This window comes from Pholcus phalangioides, unplaced genomic scaffold (genome assembly GCF_987345545.1).
Source record: "Pholcus phalangioides strain wild (caught in Gottingen) unplaced genomic scaffold, Ppha-v1.0 ptg000001l_1, whole genome shotgun sequence".
Taxonomy (NCBI): Eukaryota; Metazoa; Arthropoda; class Arachnida; order Araneae; family Pholcidae; genus Pholcus; species Pholcus phalangioides.
The window spans coordinates 27,648,460-27,671,228 of record NW_028301594.1 but is presented as its reverse complement, the minus strand read 5'-3'; the positions used below and the strand labels follow the sequence as shown (position 1 = coordinate 27,671,228).

General features: G+C 34.9%; 1 protein-coding gene across 2 annotated transcripts in view; it reads left to right on the top strand.

Annotated features, from left to right (window-relative positions):
* LOC149090243 (kinesin-like protein KIF19) overlaps positions 1-22,769 on the top strand; it is a 54,377-nt gene that overhangs the window by 5,143 nt on the left and 26,465 nt on the right. For both annotated transcript variants that reach the window (XM_089233233.1, XM_089233224.1), the window contains exon 2: positions 7,005-7,079. In XM_089233233.1, the coding sequence (XP_089089359.1) occupies positions 7,005-7,079 (75 nt within the window). The remainder of the gene's footprint in view (positions 1-7,004; positions 7,080-22,769) is intronic.

The window sequence follows — 22,769 nt, the reverse complement described above, 5'->3', positions numbered from 1 at the left end:
TTATCTAAAAAAAACTACAGAAAACAAGAGTGAAAAGGAATTTTTAATAGAAAATAGAAGCTGGAACAAAACTGAGAAAGAGGGAAGAGTCTATCTCTGAGTACTGTAATATGGGAGCTCTCACAGGAATGATTAAAGTGCGAGAAGTGGAATGCCAGTATCGCCCACCTTAAAAATAGGCCACACCCAAGGACCGTATAATTGAGTGGTGGAAACACATTTGTCCGGTGGAAAAAAAAATAAAAAATAAAACCATATCTACCGGCGCAGTCACGGACAATTCCACTTCTCTTTTTTCTCCTCTTGAAAAAAAAGAGAAATCCAGCTTTCCAAAGACCGATAACGACTCGGTAAAAATGACCATTTGTTCCAAATAAAAGAGAATAGTTTATTACGATTTCCGTGGCTTCGAACGAAAGCCTTATGTAAAGTTGCCCCCCGGAAAGCACTTAAAAGGTAACGAGTTTCCATAAATTTAGGTTGGAGCAGTCTAGGAAAATATGTTTTGGGGGGGGGGGATTATATCCCTACGGAGGAGAAACAATAACGAAAAAGGCGTTTCTTTAAAATGAGAACTTCAAAAAGTAGTGCGAATGCATGGCACGGCATCATATATTATTATGTGATGGCAATCATTAACCGTAATTATCGTATTAGGTAACTTTATTTGAAAAATAAAGAAAAATAAAGTAGATGTAAAAAACACCGTATAAATGTTTACATAGCAATAAGACTACATATGCAGTTAAGACATCCTCCAGGTTTGTTCACTCATATCTACTCTTTCGGAAATAATTAATTTGCATTTTTCCTTTTAGTTTTCTAGAAATCGATATTATCTATACAATCAAACTCGGTAATAACGACATCGAAGATTCTGTGAAATTTTGTCGTTATAACAAATACAAATACAACGCCACAACAGGCAAAATGCCCAACGCTTTTTCTGAGAACGCTACCTCGTTGGGGCGAAGGTGTCGGTACAACCGAGGTTGTTTTCAATGCTTTTTAAGTATGAAAAAATATGATCAGAGATGTCATCAATGTACAGTATACAGGATATCCAGTAAATCCTGTTTCGGCATTTATCTCATCAACCGTTCGTCGTAGAGGTATGGTTTCAATTTAAAAAAATGCTCAATTTTTTTTTTTCAATTTTACAGGTGGGCTGTAAAAACTTCAGAAATTTGATCTTTGACAAACACGTTCAAAGTTTGTTTCTTGTTTATTTGTACTCTAACATTGTCTTTAATTTTATTTCCTTCTTTCATTTTAAAAGAGCCAATCAATGGATTGACACGAAATTTTTTGCATATGATTTGTAATTTAATGAAATATTTTTAAAAGTAATTTTTGAAAAATCAACATTTTGAAACCTCAGAGGTCGTAACACCCCTCAATTTTGAATACAGTAAGGCAGCTAGCTAATCTTGGTAAAAAGAAAAAAAGCTTCGAGAAGAAAGCAATTCATTTTGACTGCTTCATAAAGGATTCATATTATAGTGCTACCTGTGAAGGAAGAGATAATTAACTGATTTATATGCACACAACAGTTTGCAAAGGGGGGGGGGGAACCAGAAACCATCGCTGTTAGTACCGAGATAGAGCAATTCTCTCCAAGTGTGCGCGACCTTAGAGGAACTTGCTTGGTTAACCACGCAGAAACCAATCATTTCAAACCTGCCATTAAAGAAGCGCACTCTCGTGAATTAAAGCACGTCAAAGTCAAGGCCATGGTGGAAAGCACTTGTGAATATGATACCTATAACTATTATTTGAGTAATGTTTAAAAATATTAACATTATATTCAACACTACGCGCGTGACGCCATTTTTATTTTTAATTCGAAAAGAAAAAAAACAAAAATGTCGCCTTTCGGCAATAACGAGTTCGACAACCATTATAACGACTACATTAGTAACAAAATTTTGGTTTTTGGTGCCTGTGAGAAATCAAATATTTATCAGAGGTAATCATCAAGCGGAAAAGTGACGCATGCGATATTATTCTAGACCGTGGAAACGATATTAATAATAAATCTTGTAATTGCCAATATGGTAATTGCTTGTGCTATGCAGCTTTATGTAGGTCCGTTTGAACGTTTCAGGTAGAGAAGAACAAAAGCTTGATGCTATAAGGTTGATGTACACGGTGCGCAGGAAAGTGCCTTTATCTTAGAATAACTCACGAACCGTTGATCCTAGAAGCATACGTCCAGTAATTATTGAAATTTTATTTATTGAAATAGAAAAAAAAACAAACTAAATTGAAATGATTAAATAATTAAAATTTTTAATAATATTAATAAAATTTAAACATTATTTGAAATAACATTTAGTGATACTATTCTTAAAAACCTAATCAGAGAAAGTTGTTACCCTGGTTCTCCTGAATATACCAAGTTTCAAAAATTTTATTTCGAAAATCCCCGCAAAATGAGGGGAGGAACATCGTACGAAACGTAGATTAAACTTGTCCTATACAGTTTGCGCTTTTCTTTCCTTCACTCACAGTGATTTTGAATTCAGGTATCTCAGTAAATATTGCACTTGAAAACACGGAATCTTCTTTTGTTGGGATTAAGAAAGACAGGGCAACAACTTTTTAATTGGGTTTTCAGGACAGGGTGATCAAATCAAAAGTAAATTTTTGCATTTTAATAACCATACAGTCCCCCTTGCAATATAAATGACTTATTTGCGGTTTACACATTATTTACAGATGCTTTTTCAAATCGGAAGTATGCTTCTAGGATCAACGGTTCGAGAGTTATTCCAGGATAAAGGAACTTCTCTATGCACCCTGTATATGAAAAATAAAAATGCGAGTTATATATTTCTCGACGAGCTGTTGGCTTAGAATATAGATGGCAGTACCAAAAAAAAAAAGTAACACGCATAATCATGAGTATTAGTCCTGAGATTTGATGGAATTCACTTGTCTCTGTCTTTGATGGATGGCGTCACTGACCGTACAATACACCTCGTACACATTCTGCTGTGGAATTTCTAACGAATCGGTACATGTCGCAATATACTTATTCATAGGTTCTAAGTTGTATGTGGGACCCTAATGCATTTATGTCACCAGAGTTGCACTTGTTTCATGTTATTCCTGGTGCTGCCATCTGTCTTTGATATTTTGAAGTGGAGATGGTAAATGCATGAATTTTCTGTTATGTAAGTATCATGTTGAGGGTTTGCGTGTGTAGAACCTCTCGATAACGGAAACCCATGGGATCGAAAACTCATTAAGCAAGAGTATCCGTTAACATTGTGTACCACTTTTATATGTTACTACTAATAAGTGTGGGCAAATGGGGAGTGCCCCACTGTAATGATACTAAAATATATTCTGTTATTTACATCACCTTTTACGAAGGAATATAAAGTTGAATGCTTCAATTCTTAGTTTCCACCCATGCAAATATATGTAGAACACTGCAAACAAAGGATACTTTGAGACGATTATAAAGCATTAAACTAAAAAGAGCTTAATATCAATTGCCAGTTTTTCCCCTGCGTTCTGAAACTTTCTCACAAAACTACGTCCGTTTACACAGAGTGGCTATGAATAAACTGACACTACTCCGACGTCTGCAGCGCTCATTCTGATGGAGGTATTTTGATGAAACTTGGTATATAGGATATATGGATCATGAGGGAGAAGAAAAATTAAATTAAAAAAAAAGTTCAATTTTTGACTACCAGGTGAAAAAGTGGTGCATTTTATCGCAATTATATTTTCCCCATGGCCCAAATAACGTATATACCAACCACCACAACGGACGCTGCATAGGTTGGTATAATTCAACTGACACTACTCACCTTTATTAAACTGACCTACTCCGACCTACGTAGCGTCCATTGTGGTGGGCATATTGCAATGAAACTTGGTACATACGTTATTTGAACCATGGGGGAAAAAGGTAACTGCGATAAAAAAAATCTCCACCTTTTCACCTGGTGGTCAAAAATTGAACTATTTAGTTAAATCTGTTTTCCGCATGGTCCATACATCCTATGTACAAAGTTTCATCAAAATACCTCCATTAGAATAGACGCTACATACGTCTGAGTAGTGTCAGTTTATTTATAACTCTAACCACCCTGTAATAGTTGCGCCATCTTAAAAGAAAAAAAAAATTGACATTAGTATCAACGAAGAAAAATATCATTTTTTTTTGGAATCTCTGACGTCTACCATGATCTTTAACGTTCCTTGAAATCGATATTATTGCTATTACAAAACATTGTTATAAATCTTCTCTTTTTTTACACACATATCACGCGACAGAATATTCTGCCATATCTAATACGGAGAAGGTGGAGCCCGAAATGCAAATTTCGTGGCATCGCGGCCATGTTAACTTTTAATATAATTAGTCACCGCGTACCAGTTTCACGAGTTCATCGCGCGTCATGCTTGTGCGTTGGTTGTGCGTGTGAATATTCCCATCGATCGAGTTGATGTAAATTTTTAGCTAATTTCGATCCCGGAAGAACAAGAAGGAGTGAAAAAAAAAACGCAGGGAATTTTCAGTGACATGAGTGCAAATCACGTCCATTTTTTAGGTACATAAAGATATTTATTCTCATGTTTATGTAAAATAGTATCATTTTACTTTGATATGGTTTGAATTAAAATGATTCAAGAATCTTGGATGAGGTGAGGCTGATTTTATGATAAAGCTGTAAATGACATGATGTCTCAGAACTCTACCCATAAAATGAGAGGTAGAGGTATTCCAGGTTTTTTGCATTGTTCCTATGTAAACTTATCAGGGAGATTAGAAAAGCGTTCGTTAAAACGATATTTTCGTTATAACGGTATTCGTTAAAACGGGATTCGACTGTATTAACCTATATTTCACTGTAATTTTTGTTATTTTATGAGGGCAAAACTTACCAAAAATAATCAATTACTTTGTAAATTATTGAGAGATTAATTCCTCGGATGAAAAAAAACAAACTCGAGAAAGTGAAAAAAATATGACCGAAATTTGTACGTGTGAAATTAGAAAGTAATGTGACGAAGTGTCAAAGATAGATGACGCTAAAAACAAATTTTTTCTGGTACGCAAAAGAAACTGAAACCGATACTGACATAAAACGGAATCAAATTCGTAAATCACAACAAAATAAAAAAAAAAAGTTATTAACTGATATTTCACTCCATATGGAATTTCTCTGATTGAACTCAATTTTAATAAACTTTATTAAAAAATAGTAACATACAACATTAATTTTTCGAAAAAAAAAAAGAGATCAACATATTATTATAATATACATGAATTCCCAAATTAATGTTTCAGCTCAACAGCAGAGGGCGCTAAAGAAGAAATTTTTTTTTGCACTCTCGTGAATACATTTTGCTCGCTTTTCCAATTTCTCAACCAAATTGCGCATAAATTTCACGTATCATTGCTAGTTTCTTGAATAAAATGTGTGAGAAGTTCCAAAGCGCCCCTCCCGCCCCATCGCCTAAAAATTTCTTCCTCTAGTCACAGGAAATTACAAAGACACAAAAATAGCGTCCCACTTTCTTAAAAATCAAAAAAAGTGGCTACATAAATCTTTGTTTGCCACATGTTGGCAATGCATTTCATTAAATCTTGGTTTCACCTCCTCCTCCTAACCAGATCATGTGTGGCCCGCCGCTCTCTCAATTAGGAAATATAAGCAGGTGGCCAAAGACCTGGGCCATGCTGAAAAAAAAACCTCTTGGAATCACCGAGCAAGAGCCATATTTTTGGGATTGTGATATTATTGTGTTTTATTTGAACAAAATACAGTTCTTGCGCTTCGCTCAATGTGATCACATCGGGACTCTGGGTTTCTGATAATAATAACCGATTGGATAACTAGATCTGAAAAAAATCCCGGTTTTAAGTGTGATGACCATTTGTTCCGTTTGATCGAGCGGAACAACTCCATTTTTATTTCCTATTTAACGGGTTTCAAAATACTAAATCATGCTTTTTCCCCCCAATTGTTTCAAAACACGATTTTTTCACTTTTCAATAAAATCGTTTTTTTTAATATAAGGAGAAAAAAATGATAAGAAGTTAGAACGGAACTGTTTAATGTGTACTGGAAATTACAATAATTTTCAAATCTATACTATTCAATCTATATATATGGTACGTCTCACAGATTCCCTTTTGAAAGTCTTCCATACGAGGAACTGCGAATGTGATCAGTTGAAAGAAACTGACCAAGAACTGAAGAAAGGTACTTTACCTTTCACGTGCCTTCACTATAGAGAAGCATCGTAAAAAGCCGCGTTACACGTACAGGCATCACAGCGGCATTTTTTTTTTTTTTCACGTGATCCTCACGTATTCCCAAGGGATCAGCATGATCCGTCCAGGGAATTTGTTAGTGTTAGTAAACATCCATGCCCGAACCGGGATTCGAACCCAGACCTGCACAGTGAGAAGCTAGTTCCCTAACCACTTGACTGCCAGGCGGCAATCACGGACCGATTATGAATGACTACGGAAATTATGGTCGATGAGGGAGCTTTCTGCCTTACATAGTGTTGCAGATTGATAACGATAACTTATAGGAAAACAAAATGAGCATTGTTCAACCTCAGCTTCAAAATATGGAAAAGAAAAACTTTCGACAAAACCAAATTCATAACATAAACTGAAGTCCTGATGACTATAATATATGACATATGATGATAACATATGATATATGATGATAACATATGCTATATGATGATAACATATGCTATATGATGATAACATGTGATATATGATGATAATATACGATATTTTTCTCATGTAATGATGTTGGCCCGTTCCGTATTTGGTGAAAGTAATATCAATATCCAAAAGTGTTTGATAACATTATCCATGAATTCAAAAAAGCGGCGTTTATAGATACTTTATAGATACACTTAAGTAATAGGATACTTTCGATACATCTTGTATTGATTTTTTGAATTAATTTTCATCAATAATGTAGTATCATTTTTTTTTGTTATTACGTAAGGTTGTTGTACGTATCAGGCCAGTGAACAGCGATGAAGAACAGAAGAGGATCGTCGCTCACAAAGTCGATGAAAAGGTGATAATTTCATTATTAATCAGAAAAATTGTGATAAATTCTAAACATTTTCATTTTTGTCTCATGAATTCGTGATTCACATGTAAAAAAAAATAGTTGCAAGCTCACTATAGAATGATAATGTTCAAACATCCTTAAATAATAAAAATTGAACCTCACGTCACGTTTCGCGGAAGATAATTAAGCATATTTCATACACGGTTTGAGAGTGGTCCACATTGTTATGCAGTACGCATTAATCAGTTTCATTTACCGTGAGACTAGCTAGAGAGCCTACCATTATCAAAAACATGGCAAACATGAATGTTTGAAGAAACATTAGCAGCTTTCGTTATTTTTTTTTTATAACTGTGAATAATGATAGATGTGGTATAAAATGTCTTATACATACATTTATAAATTTTCATCACATATGTAACCATGTGCAATGCTTACAAACGACAAAATTTTTCATGCGATTTTCTTTTTATGAACATTGATTATGGTAATGAAGAATTTGGTAAAGTCAGAACGTGACTTTTATGCACTTTCGTGTTTTTATGAATAAAACACAGTTATGTAGAAGCAATACAGGGTAATTCCATGAATCACCCTTGCCGCATTTTACTGCCGAACCGTTGATCCTAGAGGCACACTTCCAATTACAAAAAATATCCAAATAACGTGTAGTACTCAGATACGTCATTCGTATTGAAAGGAGTTGTATATAATTATTGAAATAAGAAAATTTAATTTTCATACCGACACTCTGTGCCCAAAAGCCCAATTAGAAAGTAGTTCTGTTTCCCCGAGGTCACACACAATAATATAGTTCCACGCTTCTAAGTGCAATATGCGCTGAGATAATTGAACTCAAAATCGGAGAAAAGGTGGGAAAGAATACATAAACGAGGGAAAGGAGCCATGTTCTATTACAAACTTTTCTTCGATTTTTGAATTAGAATATCTCAATGAATATTAGTTTTGTTGGCCTCAAGAGAGACAGTGCACCAAATTTCTAATTGGGTTATTGAGAGAACGGGGTTTCCGTATTTTTTTTAATTACAGTAAAACCTCTCTTTTGCGGTCGCAGGCGGGAGAAAAAAAATTGTTATACAAGGGGAAATTATTGTTTGACCGTAAAAGAGGGGGTTACCGCATCAGACGGGTGCTCGTTAAAAGGGGCTTTACTCCATTTATTTATTTATTTGTATTTACCACAAAAAACCCCCCAGGAATAATGCATATCCAAGGAGCCAACAACGATGGCTCTCACTGGTTTTAGTGAAAAGTAACAATTGAATATTTAATAATGGAATGAGCAAGTTTAGTGAATGATAATAAATAATTAAAAATTTTGTGGCAAACAGTGGTGGTGGTGCAATTAAAAAAGCAATTCGTTAATGAAATAAATGAGTTAGAGAGCCGAAAGTGCATTAGAGTAAAATGAATAAGGTGAATATAGATATCAGATATTTCAGTAAATGTAAGTTGGAATAAATAAATTTTAGGTGCATAGTTAAACATGATAATGTAGATTATGCGAAAGAGGGTGTTAGTTGAAGGAAAAAAAGGGGAGAAGGAAATGAAATATCTTTCAGAGAGATCAGAAATATTGTTCAATATCAATAATTGAAAGGAAGTAAAATTTAATCAGTTTTCTATGCGAATGAAGACTGACAGTTGAATTCATATCAGATGGTAGAGTTTTATAAAATTTAGGAGTTATATAAGTAAAATGCTTTCTTTTCAAAGTTTTATAAACACGAGGTAATGAATGCATAGATTGAATTAATTCTGGATAAAGAACAAATAATATAATATTAGTACACAGTATAGACTGTGTACTATTATTTGAAGAAAACTGATTTTCGAAAATGAGGAAAGAAGGTTAAATGGTTAAAGAAGTAAATTAATGGTAAAAGAAGGTTAATTAATGGTAAAAGAAGGTTAATTAAAACGTATAGAAAGTTAATTTTTATATTTTAATAAGCACACAACCCCTTTCAATATGAATGACTGAAGTCTACACGTTATTTGGATACTTTATCTAATTGGAAGTATGCCTCTAAGATCAAAGGTTCTCCAGTAAAATGTGGCAATGGGATTTATGAAATCAACCATTGTATATTTCTACTTCGAATAGTTTGGGTCGTATACATTGATAATTCAGAAAAAAAACTAAATAAATTCATTTAGTGATTGAGTATCTAACATCAGAGAACTGATACCGTATTCATTTGAAAGTTAAAAATAAAAGTGGGGTAAATGGCCCTTCTCAATCTGCAATTTCTATCTAACGTACGTAGTTGTTGTTATGGCAAATTTACACGAACATCGATATTGTAAGATAACAAAACTGTAAAAAGATAAAAAATATATATTTTTTTCGCATCGATTCATCCATGTCGTAGTTAATGCGTCTGATCGCATGTACAGAAGAGGAAAAATGTTGGGTTGAAGCTAGATCGAGCGAGAAGAAGCATCAGTCTGTAGGATTATGAAATTTTAATGTACTTGACTTACCAATCCATACATCCATATTAGAACGATTACTCACGCGTTCAGAAACCGTTTGGGTCTTTAATTTGAGAATCCGAAGGGTTGAATAGCCCTTCATTGTCAACCCTTTAGGCTTCTGCATTTGAGGTTTTCTTTTGCTGATAAGTTTGTCTATATATATATATACACAGTATTCTCCCGTATTAGCCGGCATGCTGGGAAACAGCGCGAGAGACCAGCGTGGCGGGAATACCTGTATGTTTCGGCATGCTGGGAAATTCGTTTTGCAAATGCCGGATAATTCTTTAATATCTGCATCATCAGAATTGGTTGAATTGGCCGATTTGAACCTTACCTGTCCTTTGCCTTTATAGAAAACCCTTTCTGTTTTACGAGCTGTGTTCAGATATTTGAATATGATTTAAAATTTGCTTTTGCTACCCCAAATCTTGATCTATCAGAAGTATCGATCGAAATATTTATCACTGTAGATTAGATGAGTTAAATAGAGATATCAGTAGACTGCGAAGCATTTTTGTATTCCCCGATCATTTATGCAAAGTTGTATAGCAGAGCGAAATATTGATGAATTGACGGCATAACATGATATTACAGTAGAACTACTCATTTGCGGTCACTGGCGGGACAAAGAAAATAATCATCCGGAAAAGAGGGGCGACCGTTACTCAGGAGTTTGAAATAAATTAATAGTGATCTAACGCAAATAATGAATTTAATAGTGATTTTACTGTATAATGCAGAAGCGACGACATATTTCTTCAATCTCTAAACATGTAATAATAATAATAAAAAAAACTTAGGGAAATATCCATAGTTTACATTAGAAATAAATGTCGATTTTCATCATTGTTATCAAATTTCTGAGTAAAATACGTTTGCTAAAGTGAGAAACTTCCGTTTTATTCTGCTTCGCTCGTAATTTCGTATTTAGTATAAATTGATATGTCTTTTGAATTTGTTCGGTGATCTTCATTAAACCTCGTTTTTACCGGCATGCCGAGAATGGACCAGACTCTAATATTGCAAAAGCTGGTGTCGTCCGATTTTTCTCGGCATGTCGGCTAATGCATTGGAATACTTAAAGAACGTTGGAATAATTAAAGCAATAACTGTTCGAAGGTTCGTCGTGCGTTAACGAATTTGTCAGCGAGCCCATCAATACCCCTCATCGAGTTCATCGATGAAAAGTAAAAAGAGTATTGGATCAAGAACACTTCCTTTAGGTACTCCACTTGTGACACCTGTACAGTCAGAAAATTTCACGTTAACCATAGGTTAACTCCCACTGTGACCTATCCTGCAACCACGATTGTATCCAATTATCCAATTCAACAGGTTTGCCCCAAATCCCAATCTCATGTAAACGCTTCAAGAGTTTACCATGCTGGACCCGATCAAACGCCTTCTTGAAATGAAGATAGACAACGTCGCAGTTTTCGCCTTAGCTGAAAGTTAGCCACAACAGACCCACTCAAATCTAGAGATCCGTGAAGAGACATGAGCAATGTCCAAACGAGTCAGACCACGGCCGGAGTTATGTTTTTGACCCTACCTCTGTTACAAAATCTATATAAGATCTGATATAGTCAATGGAATCGAACTGTCGGCTTTTTTTAACGACTGAAAGACTATGAAAAGATGCGTTTTTTCCCCAAGTTTTGGTCATGCAGCATATTATGATGCAATCCTACATGTATCCCCGTACCGAGACAGCTCTAACTTACCTTGACAGACCCTAATCCTCGTTATAGTCGACGGCTCTTTTAGTATCCGGTATCGGTTTCGAGGTAGGTCATTGACTGGCTGATAGAGACTTTGCCCACGTGACGTAATCTGCCGTTGTCACTCGTATTGTGATCTAACGCGAAGATTAACAAGATTAGATGGGAAATAGCATGACATGTAAATAACAAATCTATGCAACCAGAAAGGTATTAAAATGTATAAAGAAAAGAAAATGTAGAAAAAACGAAATTGTAGCTGCTGCTGCTGTCGTCCAGGCGATGCCGATATATTTACGTCCAAAACAAATCGATTTCACACCGATTACTCTAATTTTCCCTCATTCATTGATTCTCTGACGAACGCGTGTTTTACCATGTTCTTTTTCATGGGTAACGTAACGCAACACGATTCCGAAAAGAGTTTGTTCAAGTAGAGGTGGAAATTAAGAAACTTTTCCACTGGCCAGCGGCGACTAGACCTGCTAAATGCAATGGCCACTCACGAACGCGAATAATTTCAACATTGGCTGAGACCCCACACATTACATTACACCACATACCACAGACATTACTTTCATACTAGACATATCAAATAATGTACAAATAAAAAATAATTCCACTCATCTGCTTTTTATCTATTTATCGTCTATCTCATTTGTTTCTATACATAGTAAGTACATACACATTAACTGAAAATATAGTAACACACAGTCTACTTCGACTTGAACGCTGTCACCACAACTAAACCCTTTCTTCGGGATTAAAATCCTTTACTGATATTATAGCATTTTTTATGAAAAATCCCGTATTCTGGTGCGTCAAGCTTGAGCTATCGTTGATATATGATGGTTTTTACTCTGCTCTATACTCTTTCTACATCGGCAATGCTCGGTGGAATCGTCAATAGAATTTGCAATATCACTTTCATCGTCTCGAAATTGGTGAACTTCGGAAAAGTCATCTTCTCCAACAGTGATTCCAAAGATATTGATGGTTCAAAATTCGTATAAATTATGTTTCTGAGCATTTCCCACTCGGAATGCGCTCTTTCTTTTGGGAGACTAAATAATTGGCACATTTCTTTCAGCTCAATGTCTCTGTGTTGTTGCAACAATTCGTCTGGCTAAGAGAAAATGATTGTATTTAATTTTTGAGCCATACGAACACATTTTCCAGTGATATCTTTTCAAAAAAAGATCTCCCCCACCACTGCCAAGTGGAATTGACTACCCATGAAACGATTCCTTCACATTTGATGATTTTTTTTCCCTTTTAGTCTGACACTGTGGAAAATTGTTTGCGAATAGAGCAAAAAATCGCAGTCTCCACTCTGAAAAGTCTGGTCGCCAAGTCACGAGTGGCAACCGTTATAACACCTATAGTATAAAGATGAAAACAGCACCCGAAAGAGTATTTATCCGGTAGATGTGACACTAGTACCCCTAAAACACACTAGCAGATTTGACGCTAGTATCGGAAAATAGATGACATTCTAAAATTTCTGCTAATTATCTATAGATGAAGGTTCTTGAAACTAAATTGTTACTTCTACCGATTATGATTTGAAGCTTTTCGAGTGCCGAGTTTCAATGAAAGATAAAAAAAAAAGGAAAAAAATTGGGATATAGACTGTGTGTCATAGGCACTGCCGCAAGTTTTGACGTGAATACGTTTTTTGAGCATTGAATCGCGTGGTAGGTGCTGACATAATGAAATTATCATCGGCTTTGTCTTTGGAACAACTGATAAACGATACCAGTGTCATCTATTTTCGTTGTGAACTACTCGAGATAGACAGGAAAACAATTTGTACGAATCAGGGCAGCGGGCCAGCTACCCAAACGGGAAAGGATATCGAAACCGCATTGACGTCATTGAATGTACTTTTGCAATTTCCATCTGACGATAACATTGCTTCTGACTTGCGTTGTGTACTTCCTGAGATATGAGCGTTCAAAGAATTTCGTCACGCTACTTTTTTTGCGAATGCTCCCGGTATGATTTAGAAGACGTATTCACGTCGAAAAATCAGTTCCGCATATTGTCATCAAGAGAATATTGGAGATTCTACAAGTGATATTAATATGCTCAGTGAATTACGAGAACTGAAATAGGTACCATACAGTCATACTCAGTTAATACGAGTAGCTAAAATATAAAAAAAAAGTCTAGAATTTGCTCGTCAAGCTCGGTGATCCACTCTAGGTTCAGTGGACCGACAGAAAACCATTAGCACTTTATACCAGTTACTACATCACTTTATACCAGTGGTTCGGGTCTCAAACTTTTTCAACTCGCTGATACACGGCTTCTCAGAATAGTCTAAAGCAGGGGTCTTCAATATTTCAGACATCGCGAGCTAAACTCAAACTTCCAATAAAGGACGCGGACCTCTACATCGTCATATTGTGATATTTATAATTCTTCCATTGAATACAGAATTAGGATTTGATATAATGCGCAGTGGGGTCTTAATGATTTGGCTAAACAGGACCCCGAGTAAAAACGGAGTCCCTAATTATGGAAGATTTTTATTCATTCTGACATCATTTGTTCAAAAATTCTGAGAATATTTGTATAATGTTTTTTTATATTAATTTTGATATTATTTCTTTCAATATAAATCTCGAAATTATTATTTTTTCAATTATTATGAAATTATTCCTTTCAGCTATTCTGAAATTATTCTTTTGAATTATTCCGAAATTATTCTTTTGAATTATTCTGAAATTATTCTTTTGAATTATTCTGAAATTATTCTTTTGAATTATTCTGAAATTATTCTTTTGAATTATTCTGAAATTATTCTTTTGAATTATTCTTTTGAATTATTCTGAAATTATTCTTTTGAATTATTCTGAAATTATTCTTTTGAATTATTCTGAAATTATTCTTTTGAATTATTCTTTTGAATTATTCTTTTGAATTATTCTGAAATTATTCTTTTGAATTATTCTGAAATTATTCTTTTGAATTATTCTGAAATTATTCTTTTGAATTATTCTGAAATTATTCTTTTGAATTATTCTGAAATTATTCTTTTGAATTATTCTGAAATTATTCTTTTGAATTATTCTGAAATTATTATTTTGAATTATTATTTTGAATTATTCTTTTGAATTATTCTGAAATTATTCTTTTGAATTATTCTGAAATTATTCTTTTGAATTATTCTGAAATTATTCTTTTGAATTATTCTGAAATTATTCTTTTGAATTATTCTTTTGAATTATTCTGAAATTATTCTTTTGAATTATTCTTTTGAATTATTCCTTTGAATTATTCTTTTGAATTATTCTTTTGAATTATTCTTTTGAATTATTCTGAAATTATTCTTTTGAATTATTCTGAAATTATTCTTTTGAATTATTCTGAAATTATTCTTTTGAATTATTCTGAAATTATTCTTTTGAATTGTTCTGAAATTATTATTTTCAATTGTTCTGAAATTATCCCTGTCAGTAATTCTGAAATTATTTTTACTAATTTATTAGTTTCTGTCGCTAATTCTGACTTATTACATTTAGTATAATTCTGAAATTATTTTTACTAATTTATTAGTTTCTGTCGCTAATTCTGACTTATTACATTTAGTATAATTCTGAAATTATTTTTATCAATTATTGTAAAATTACTCTTGCCACTAATTCTGAAATTATTATTTTTTCAAATATTCTGAAATTATTATTTTTTCAAATATTCTGAAATTATTTCTATCACATAGTCTGAAACTATTTCTATCACATAGTCTGAAACTACTTCTGCCACCGATTCTGAAACTATTTACCATTTCTGTCACTGATTCTGAAATTATTTCCGTCATTGAATTTGAAATAATTTCTTTTAGCAATTCGGAAGGCTGTAAGATGCGTGGAGTGTTTTATCCACTAGAAAAGCGAGTCAAAGATGGTTTTAGAAAAGCTCGTTTATTTACAGTGATAATTATTTTCTTTTATTGCGACATGACAGGACTTAGCACAAAAAGACAAGAACAATAATGCAGTACAAAAATACATACGTACATAAAAATAAACGTAAACATAAAATTAGGAACATTTACTTTGTGACCGCAAGGGACTAGGGTGACCTTCCAGCAGGTCTATAAGAATAATCTTTTAATAATCTGTTAGTCAACTCTCGTTACTTTTTTCAAAAATTATTTGACTTTTTTTATGGTTATGGTTTTATGGAATTTATTTCACTTTTCCTTTTTTTTAATGTAAGATAACACAATTCTTTAGTTAATAGCAAGTTATTTGAAATTGAAATTGAAATTTATTACGCACACACATATTACAACATATAATACAGACGCAATATACAAAAAAAACATATATATTACCATTTATATATTAGCCCAAGGGATTATATAATCCGTCCAGGGCATATTGATAGTGTAGTATATATTGGGGTTGACAACAGGCCAATGGTGTATATAATTAGGATATAATATTGTCCTCACATTACATTCGTAAAGAGAGAAAAAAAGATGCATGTATATGGGATTATTATTCAATTGTGTTGATTTTGTTTATGAGTAGTTTTTTGAATTTGTGTAGTGATTTTTCCGCTTTTATTTCGTTATTCAATCTATTATATTCTTTAGGTGCTATGATATGAATTGTTTTTGTATTATGGTTTTGTTTGGCTTTATTATGGCGTATTGAATTCCGTGTTGTCTTGTTTGTCTCTGCTGGTGTTTAATTTTGAACCGATCGGGATTTTTCTGAATAAAGAATAATATTTTGTAAAGATAGAGTTTATATACACACATTTACATTCTGTCTAATTACACATTTTTTTTCCAATCACTATATAATTTTTCAAATATAACTCATGCAAGAATATATAAATCAATTAACAATTTATAGCTCAATTTTTTTTAAAAGTTGATGACACGTACAGAGAGCCTGGAAAAATCATATCATTAAAAAAATCTATTTCGAATTGCACTGCTTATACAGGGTCTTAAAAAGGACGTACAGAGTACGTAAAATTGCATATAAAATAAATGCATTTTGGAGTAATATTGCATTCCAAATATATAACTACTTTCTTTGCGGCTCAAACTATAGTAAGAAAAAAAAATCCGTTTTGCAAACTTCGAGGTAAGAAAAATGCAAACAAAACATTTTAACAAATTAGCGAAATCCAAATCCCATATGCTCTGGAACAAACAAAGAGTTTTTGTCGTTAATTGGGACGTCTACCTGCGAATTCAAAGTATAACATGAAAAGAATTTGTCCTCAGCTTATGCGCAAAGGGGATTCTGAATTTTCATCTTCAAACTGGCTGCAGTATTGAACGTCTGAAGGACTCTTTGCATGTATGCAAAACTACGCATTTAAAGACTATCGAGTTCAGATGTATCAGCTAAGTGGTTGTGAATTTTTTGTGAGTTTCTACACTTAGACTCTGGGATAAATTTAGTTAAGTACATCGTTGATCAAAAAAATATGACCTTTGTCAGTGCGCGCCATGCTCACTAGAGGGTATTCGAAAGGGCAAGAAAGAACAAAAAAAAAAACCAATTCATTAAATTTGTTCCTGACGCTTTTTCAAATTGAACTGGCCATAATGATGTTCTGACATCGGAGACACCAAGACAAATATCACTACAATCGAATTTAGGTTCAAGTGGCTTTTCTTGTACTTCCTCATGTCTAAAACAATTGTGTCAGCAGAGCCAAACAAAGTGCGTGTATGAAAACATTTCATACGTAGAAATGAGAAATGATAAAAGAAAGTTTTACAAAAAAAACCTTAATGATATTCATACTTTATACAAATGCGTTCATAGTCACAGGGCAGCCCCTGAATATCAGCTATGTATCTGGAGCAAATGCACCAAGAAATTACAATCTCGAACAAGCCTAAGAAAAAGTTAAGCAGAAAAAAAAAGAAAAGGCACGCGTTTTAATCAGATCCAATCAGAAACAGTTTCTATAAATACATATCTCTCTATATATATAAAATTGATTTTCTGTGTGTCTGTATGTTCTCTATACAAATCTATAATTTCAAGTCGATCGTCGCCAAATTTTGCGTATATTCCAAATAGGACCCGACATGAACGATAGGCTACTTTAAAAGTTCGTCAAAGCAGTGCATATGCCCGAAATGGGCAAAAAACTGTCAGGCAACAATGGTTTCTGGGCCTCAACAATCACTTTCGGAATGTTTACTTTGGTTACCGTGGTTCCCTAGCAATGCGTTTCAGATACGCATATGCCTTTACAATGGTTTGTCACTTCTTCAATGCTGCCAGTATATGTATAATAGTTTATATGCCTTCATACGGGTTTGCCACATTTTCAGTCCTCCCAGTAATGAGGCTTTTTGAATAGACGCCAGAATCAGCATCACTTTGAGGGTCAGGCAAAGGATGATCCCCATAGAAATCAGTGTTAAAAGCCGATTTTACTGTATAAATATGAAAATTTAGTGGGGTTTTCCGCCACACATCAATAATTTAAAAAATTGTTTTGAATTCTCGATTTTTTAAACATTAAGTTCGCTTAGAGATATACGAAGCCCAGGAAATTAAATATGAAGTAATTAGTCGGGCCTACTTTTGAGTTGAATATCCATGCAATGACATTGATGTCAACTTTTCATTTACATCTTCTCAAGCAAGAAAATTAACGTCTCCGTATTGTATTTTAATATTAAACTGCATAAATTCATGTAGTTTAGGTTGTTTTAAAATTAATTATGGGCCCGTAAAGTATATCGAAGAAATTCCACAGCTTTAATTAAGAATTTTTTGAAGCAGAATAGGCAGATGATAACTTGAAGTTCAAGGGAGGGGGAAGAATCAAAATACCTAGCGCCCCTTAAAGAAAGGGGGAAAAAATATTTCTACGTTTCTTTAAATCTAGATTTGTTTATTTCATCAGTCAATATGGCGCAGGAAGTCGTCATATTGGTTAGCTTATAAACGGTTTGTATGTCCCTTAAAAGAAGAGGGAGATATCACATGATCGAAAAAGCCTCATTGAAAAAAACCCGGGCAGCGCCGGGTATTACAGAGCTAGTGTTATATACAGGTCGAACGCTTAAGTCCCCTTACTGTGCAATCAAATTCAGTCAAATATCTTCATTGGTATTGGATTTAAAAATATGCGTTTTTTTGTAAATGACTTATCAAAGTCGCATTCACACACATTTCATTAACTGGAAGTATTGACACTCAAGGGTTGCATAGATCTGACATCACCACAATGGCAGACGGCTGAAGTTGGTTTTCTGCGATTATCAACTTCGAGGCGCAAATGTGGGCCGATCTCAGCGTTAAAATGTCTCGTCACAGGCCTTTCTACACAACGATACACTTATTCAATCATCACACTTCAGTCATAGTTGGAAAAACTGATGGCAGATGGCGGTACACTACACACATAACAAGTATTAAGCAGAAACAAACTTCACTTCAGGTTCACTACACGTACACTCCAACATGTACCAATTCATTAGAAGTTCCGCAGAGGAATGTGGACGTGGCGCATGTTTGGTTCAGTAGTAGTAGTAGTGAGCAACACACGCATTTGTGGCACCAGAATATGAAAGCGATACAGTATATGGAAGGTTTTACTGTAACGATAATTAAATCGGTCGCTCTAAATAAAAGACGAGGGATCGAAACTGATAATATGAGTAAGGTATCAATTTCTTATTCGATAATAATTTTTTTCCCCCGTTCTTGGCCATTATTGATGATTTATTTTGGACACGCTTCGATTCCATAAAAACGAAACGCACTCGGGCGATGTCATTCCGTTTCGTTCAGGGGTAAACTCAAGGCTACATGGCCACAGTCCAGACTCGCACCGTCAGTATTACACACGCGTAGGAAAGCTCATATTTCTCGCTCACGCCACTTCTACCTAGTATAAAGATACGAAGGACGAACAGCTGGAATGACAGATCTTTTGGTAATGTGTTTTACGAGTGGCCTTCGTGGGTAAAATGGGTCAGAACCGAAGGGTAACGACCGTCTCCTTGTTATAGCTAAGGACGCTCTTCTCTTTGGTAATTCGGTGCGGAAGAAAAGCAACAAATATTTCCAAATTCTATACCAGTGTTCTTAAACCGCCGGATGCGCAACATTTCGCCAAAATTTATACAGCCACTATATACATACTTTTAGATTTAATTTTAATTAGCTTTCGAAATCATTGGTGGTCTGCTGGCCCGAGACCACTGATTAAACAATCGGACCACCGAGAAAAAAATTGTAGTGGTCCGCGGGACCAGTATAGCGAAAAACTTCGCGCGCGCCTCTCCGCGGTGATACATTGATCGTATTTCCTATGGGAGAATCACCGATCCGGAGTGAACGTTTTATGGCTCTTTTTCACTCCCGTTGGTGGTATATCGCTCTTCTAAATACTAATTATATTTGGAAAAATTAGTTATTATTATTTAGAACAGATTTCTTTTAGCGGACTAGTCATGGAGAGAGAGAGAGAGAGAGAGAGGAGAAACCAATAGGTTCTCGTATTCACTTAATTTTTTTTTCAATTCTAACACTGACTCTAAGTACATATATTATTATAAGATATACATTGAAACTGAAGGACCGGACACCCCCCCCCCCCGCTTCCCATCACAGAGAGATATCGAAGCTTTCCCGGGGGATGGGTGTATTGTATCCGGAAATTTATTAATTTATGTGAAAATAACAAGATATACAAGAAAACTAGATAATTTTGTAGAGATACTGATTTTCGGAAAAATTTTATGTCTGCCCTTACCGAGACTCGAACCCCGGTCGAATGCTCTACTATCTAAGCTATAGTGACAGATAGAATGTTTAACCAATGAAGCTCATATAAGTTGAATAGTACCGTGCATGGTCGGTGACAGCAATCAGCTATGGCACTGTAAATGACATCAGGCCACCAGATGGCGACATATATTTAGAGCACTCGACCGGCATTCGAGGGATAAGGGGTTCGAGTCCCGGTGGGGGCAGAGATGAAATTTTTCAAAAAATCAGTATCTCCACAAAATTAGCCAATTTTTCTGTATATCTTGTATTAACAAGTTGGAGAAGTATATCTTTCTATATATATATATATATTATACTGTATCTACATTGGTTTTTATTTTTGTCTTAGTCGTTAGCAGATCTGAGAATTATTTTCCCATTTTTTTTCATAAAATGGAAAGTATTTGCAAATTCCTATACGGAATTTCTTGCGAACTGGCAGTTGCCGGAATGCGAGTTCTAAACGTATGTTATCGAGTTGCGCTTGTTTCGTGTTCGTGCTGCGATCTATTGTCCATTTTCTGAAGTAAAGATGGAAATGCTTGAATTTTCATGCCATGCCAGTATGGTGTTGTAGGCCTGCCCACAAGAAACAAGTGAAAAAAAGGGATGTTTACAGCCGTTTCGAGAGCAGCTTTTGTTCGACTATTCCAGGCCTAGGGGATACATCAGGGCGACTCGTTTGAACTTGATAAGTATAGTATATGGTGCATATACAACAATTTCTGAAAGGTTTCATTTTTTTCTTCGGTGATTGTGAAAATTTTTGATGCTAACCATTTTCCGTATCACCTACATTTTAACGCTCTGTCCTTCTTCTATAACGAATCACATAATGAATAGCGGCAGAAAATAACTGCCGTAGACACCTTTTAGAAGAAAAAAACATACCTAGAAGGTTCTTTTCTTTTTATAGAAAAAAGGCGGCTCCACCCATTTTCATTTGAAGGATAAAGAGATGAACAATCGGGAGAGAGGAAAGAAACGAATGCGTTGCTTGTGATGTGGTCACGCGAGCCCTGCGACCCCCCCCACATACGCTTCTAATTCTATTGCTATTCACTTGTTGTCTGAGAACTAGTTTCGAATTCTCAGGAATGAAAAGGGCGTCGACCGCTACAAAAAATTGACGATTTATTCCATTAAAATTTTTTTCTTACATGAAATTAGTGAAATACTTTGTGTAAAATTCAAGAGAAATGCACTTTTACTTCTTTATTTGAAACCGAGCACAACTCCGGTCTATCGCCATGGGTAGTTTATTACCCAATACAATTGGCATATCAGAGCCTTTCAGACGATGCGGAATGCGCCCGCAACTTCGAAGTGATTATGCGGGTCTGGATCGTGTCCGGAAAATTCATCGCCACCAATTCACCGACAACAATTCACTGCTAGGAAAATTCACTGCTAGGAAAATTCACTGCTAGGAAAATTCACCACTAGGAAAATTCACCGACTAACAATTCATCGCCATGCAATTCACCGCCGGAAAATTCACCGCTTTGAACTGTTTCCTAGCTGTGAATTTTCCTAGCGGTGAATTTTCCGGCGGCGAATTTTCCTAGCGGTGAACTGTTTCTGACCCGCATTGAACTGTTTCCTAGCTGTGAATTTTCCGGCGGTGAATATTCCTAGCGGTGAATTTTCCGGCGGTGAACTGTTTCTGACCCGCATTGAACTGTTTCCTAGCTGTGAATTTTCCGGCGGTGAATATTCCTGGCGGTGAATTTTCCGGCGGTGAATTTTCCTAGCGGTGAATTGCATGGCGGTGAATTTTCCGTAAACCATTGCCCCATGGTTTTTATGTATGTGTTTATTGGTCTGTCTTAAAACTTTATATACTTTATGAAAGTTATTTTATAAAACTTGAAAAAAGCAACCAATAACTTTATCGATTACATTCGAGCAAATGCAACCGATCAGCTTATTGGTTGCATTTGTAAAAGAATTATTATAAAATTTTTATAGTGCAATCCGGGCTTAAGACAGAATTGTGATGTGAATATTTCTAAGCACAGACATTTTGCAAGTCTCCACCCCTCGCCCTTTTTCTACTTGCAAAGTCTTTGATATCTCCTGAATTTTTTTTTTTTGGAACATCATTGGATGTTTTTGGAATTTTTCTTTCATATTTTCTAAAAAGACAGATAATACAGCCAAGAGTTTTGTTTTTAGATTATTATTTTTTTCGAAATCTTTTGAAAATATTTTGAGATATTTTCTCCCATCGACTACTTGTGACGATCGAACTGAAGGTATCTTTATACCCATATTCTATGGGGCTCTAGATTAAACCACCAGAAAGAATGGCTCTAGACTGCATTCTCTCTCTGAATCAGGGTGAAGGAGAAAAATAATTACAAAAATTGCGAAAAAAATAGTTTTTATGCACAAATTTCAAACTAAAGTGCTCGTGTGAAAGGGCATGTGGATCCGGTCCCGCGTAAAAGGCGCCTAAGGAAAAATAAATAGTACCGTAGAAGTTATTTGCGGACCGGCAAAAAATAGCAAACGTAAATAAATAGCAGAAAAAATAAACAGTGCAAGAGTAATTTGCGGACTGGCGAGAGAAAAATAAGCAAATAGGAGCAGGGCCGTCTTAAGAGCATCATGGGCCCTCGGACCAAGTGATTTTCTGAGGCCCTACTAGGTCAATTGTCGAAAATTTCAACCGCTTCTCTTTTTTT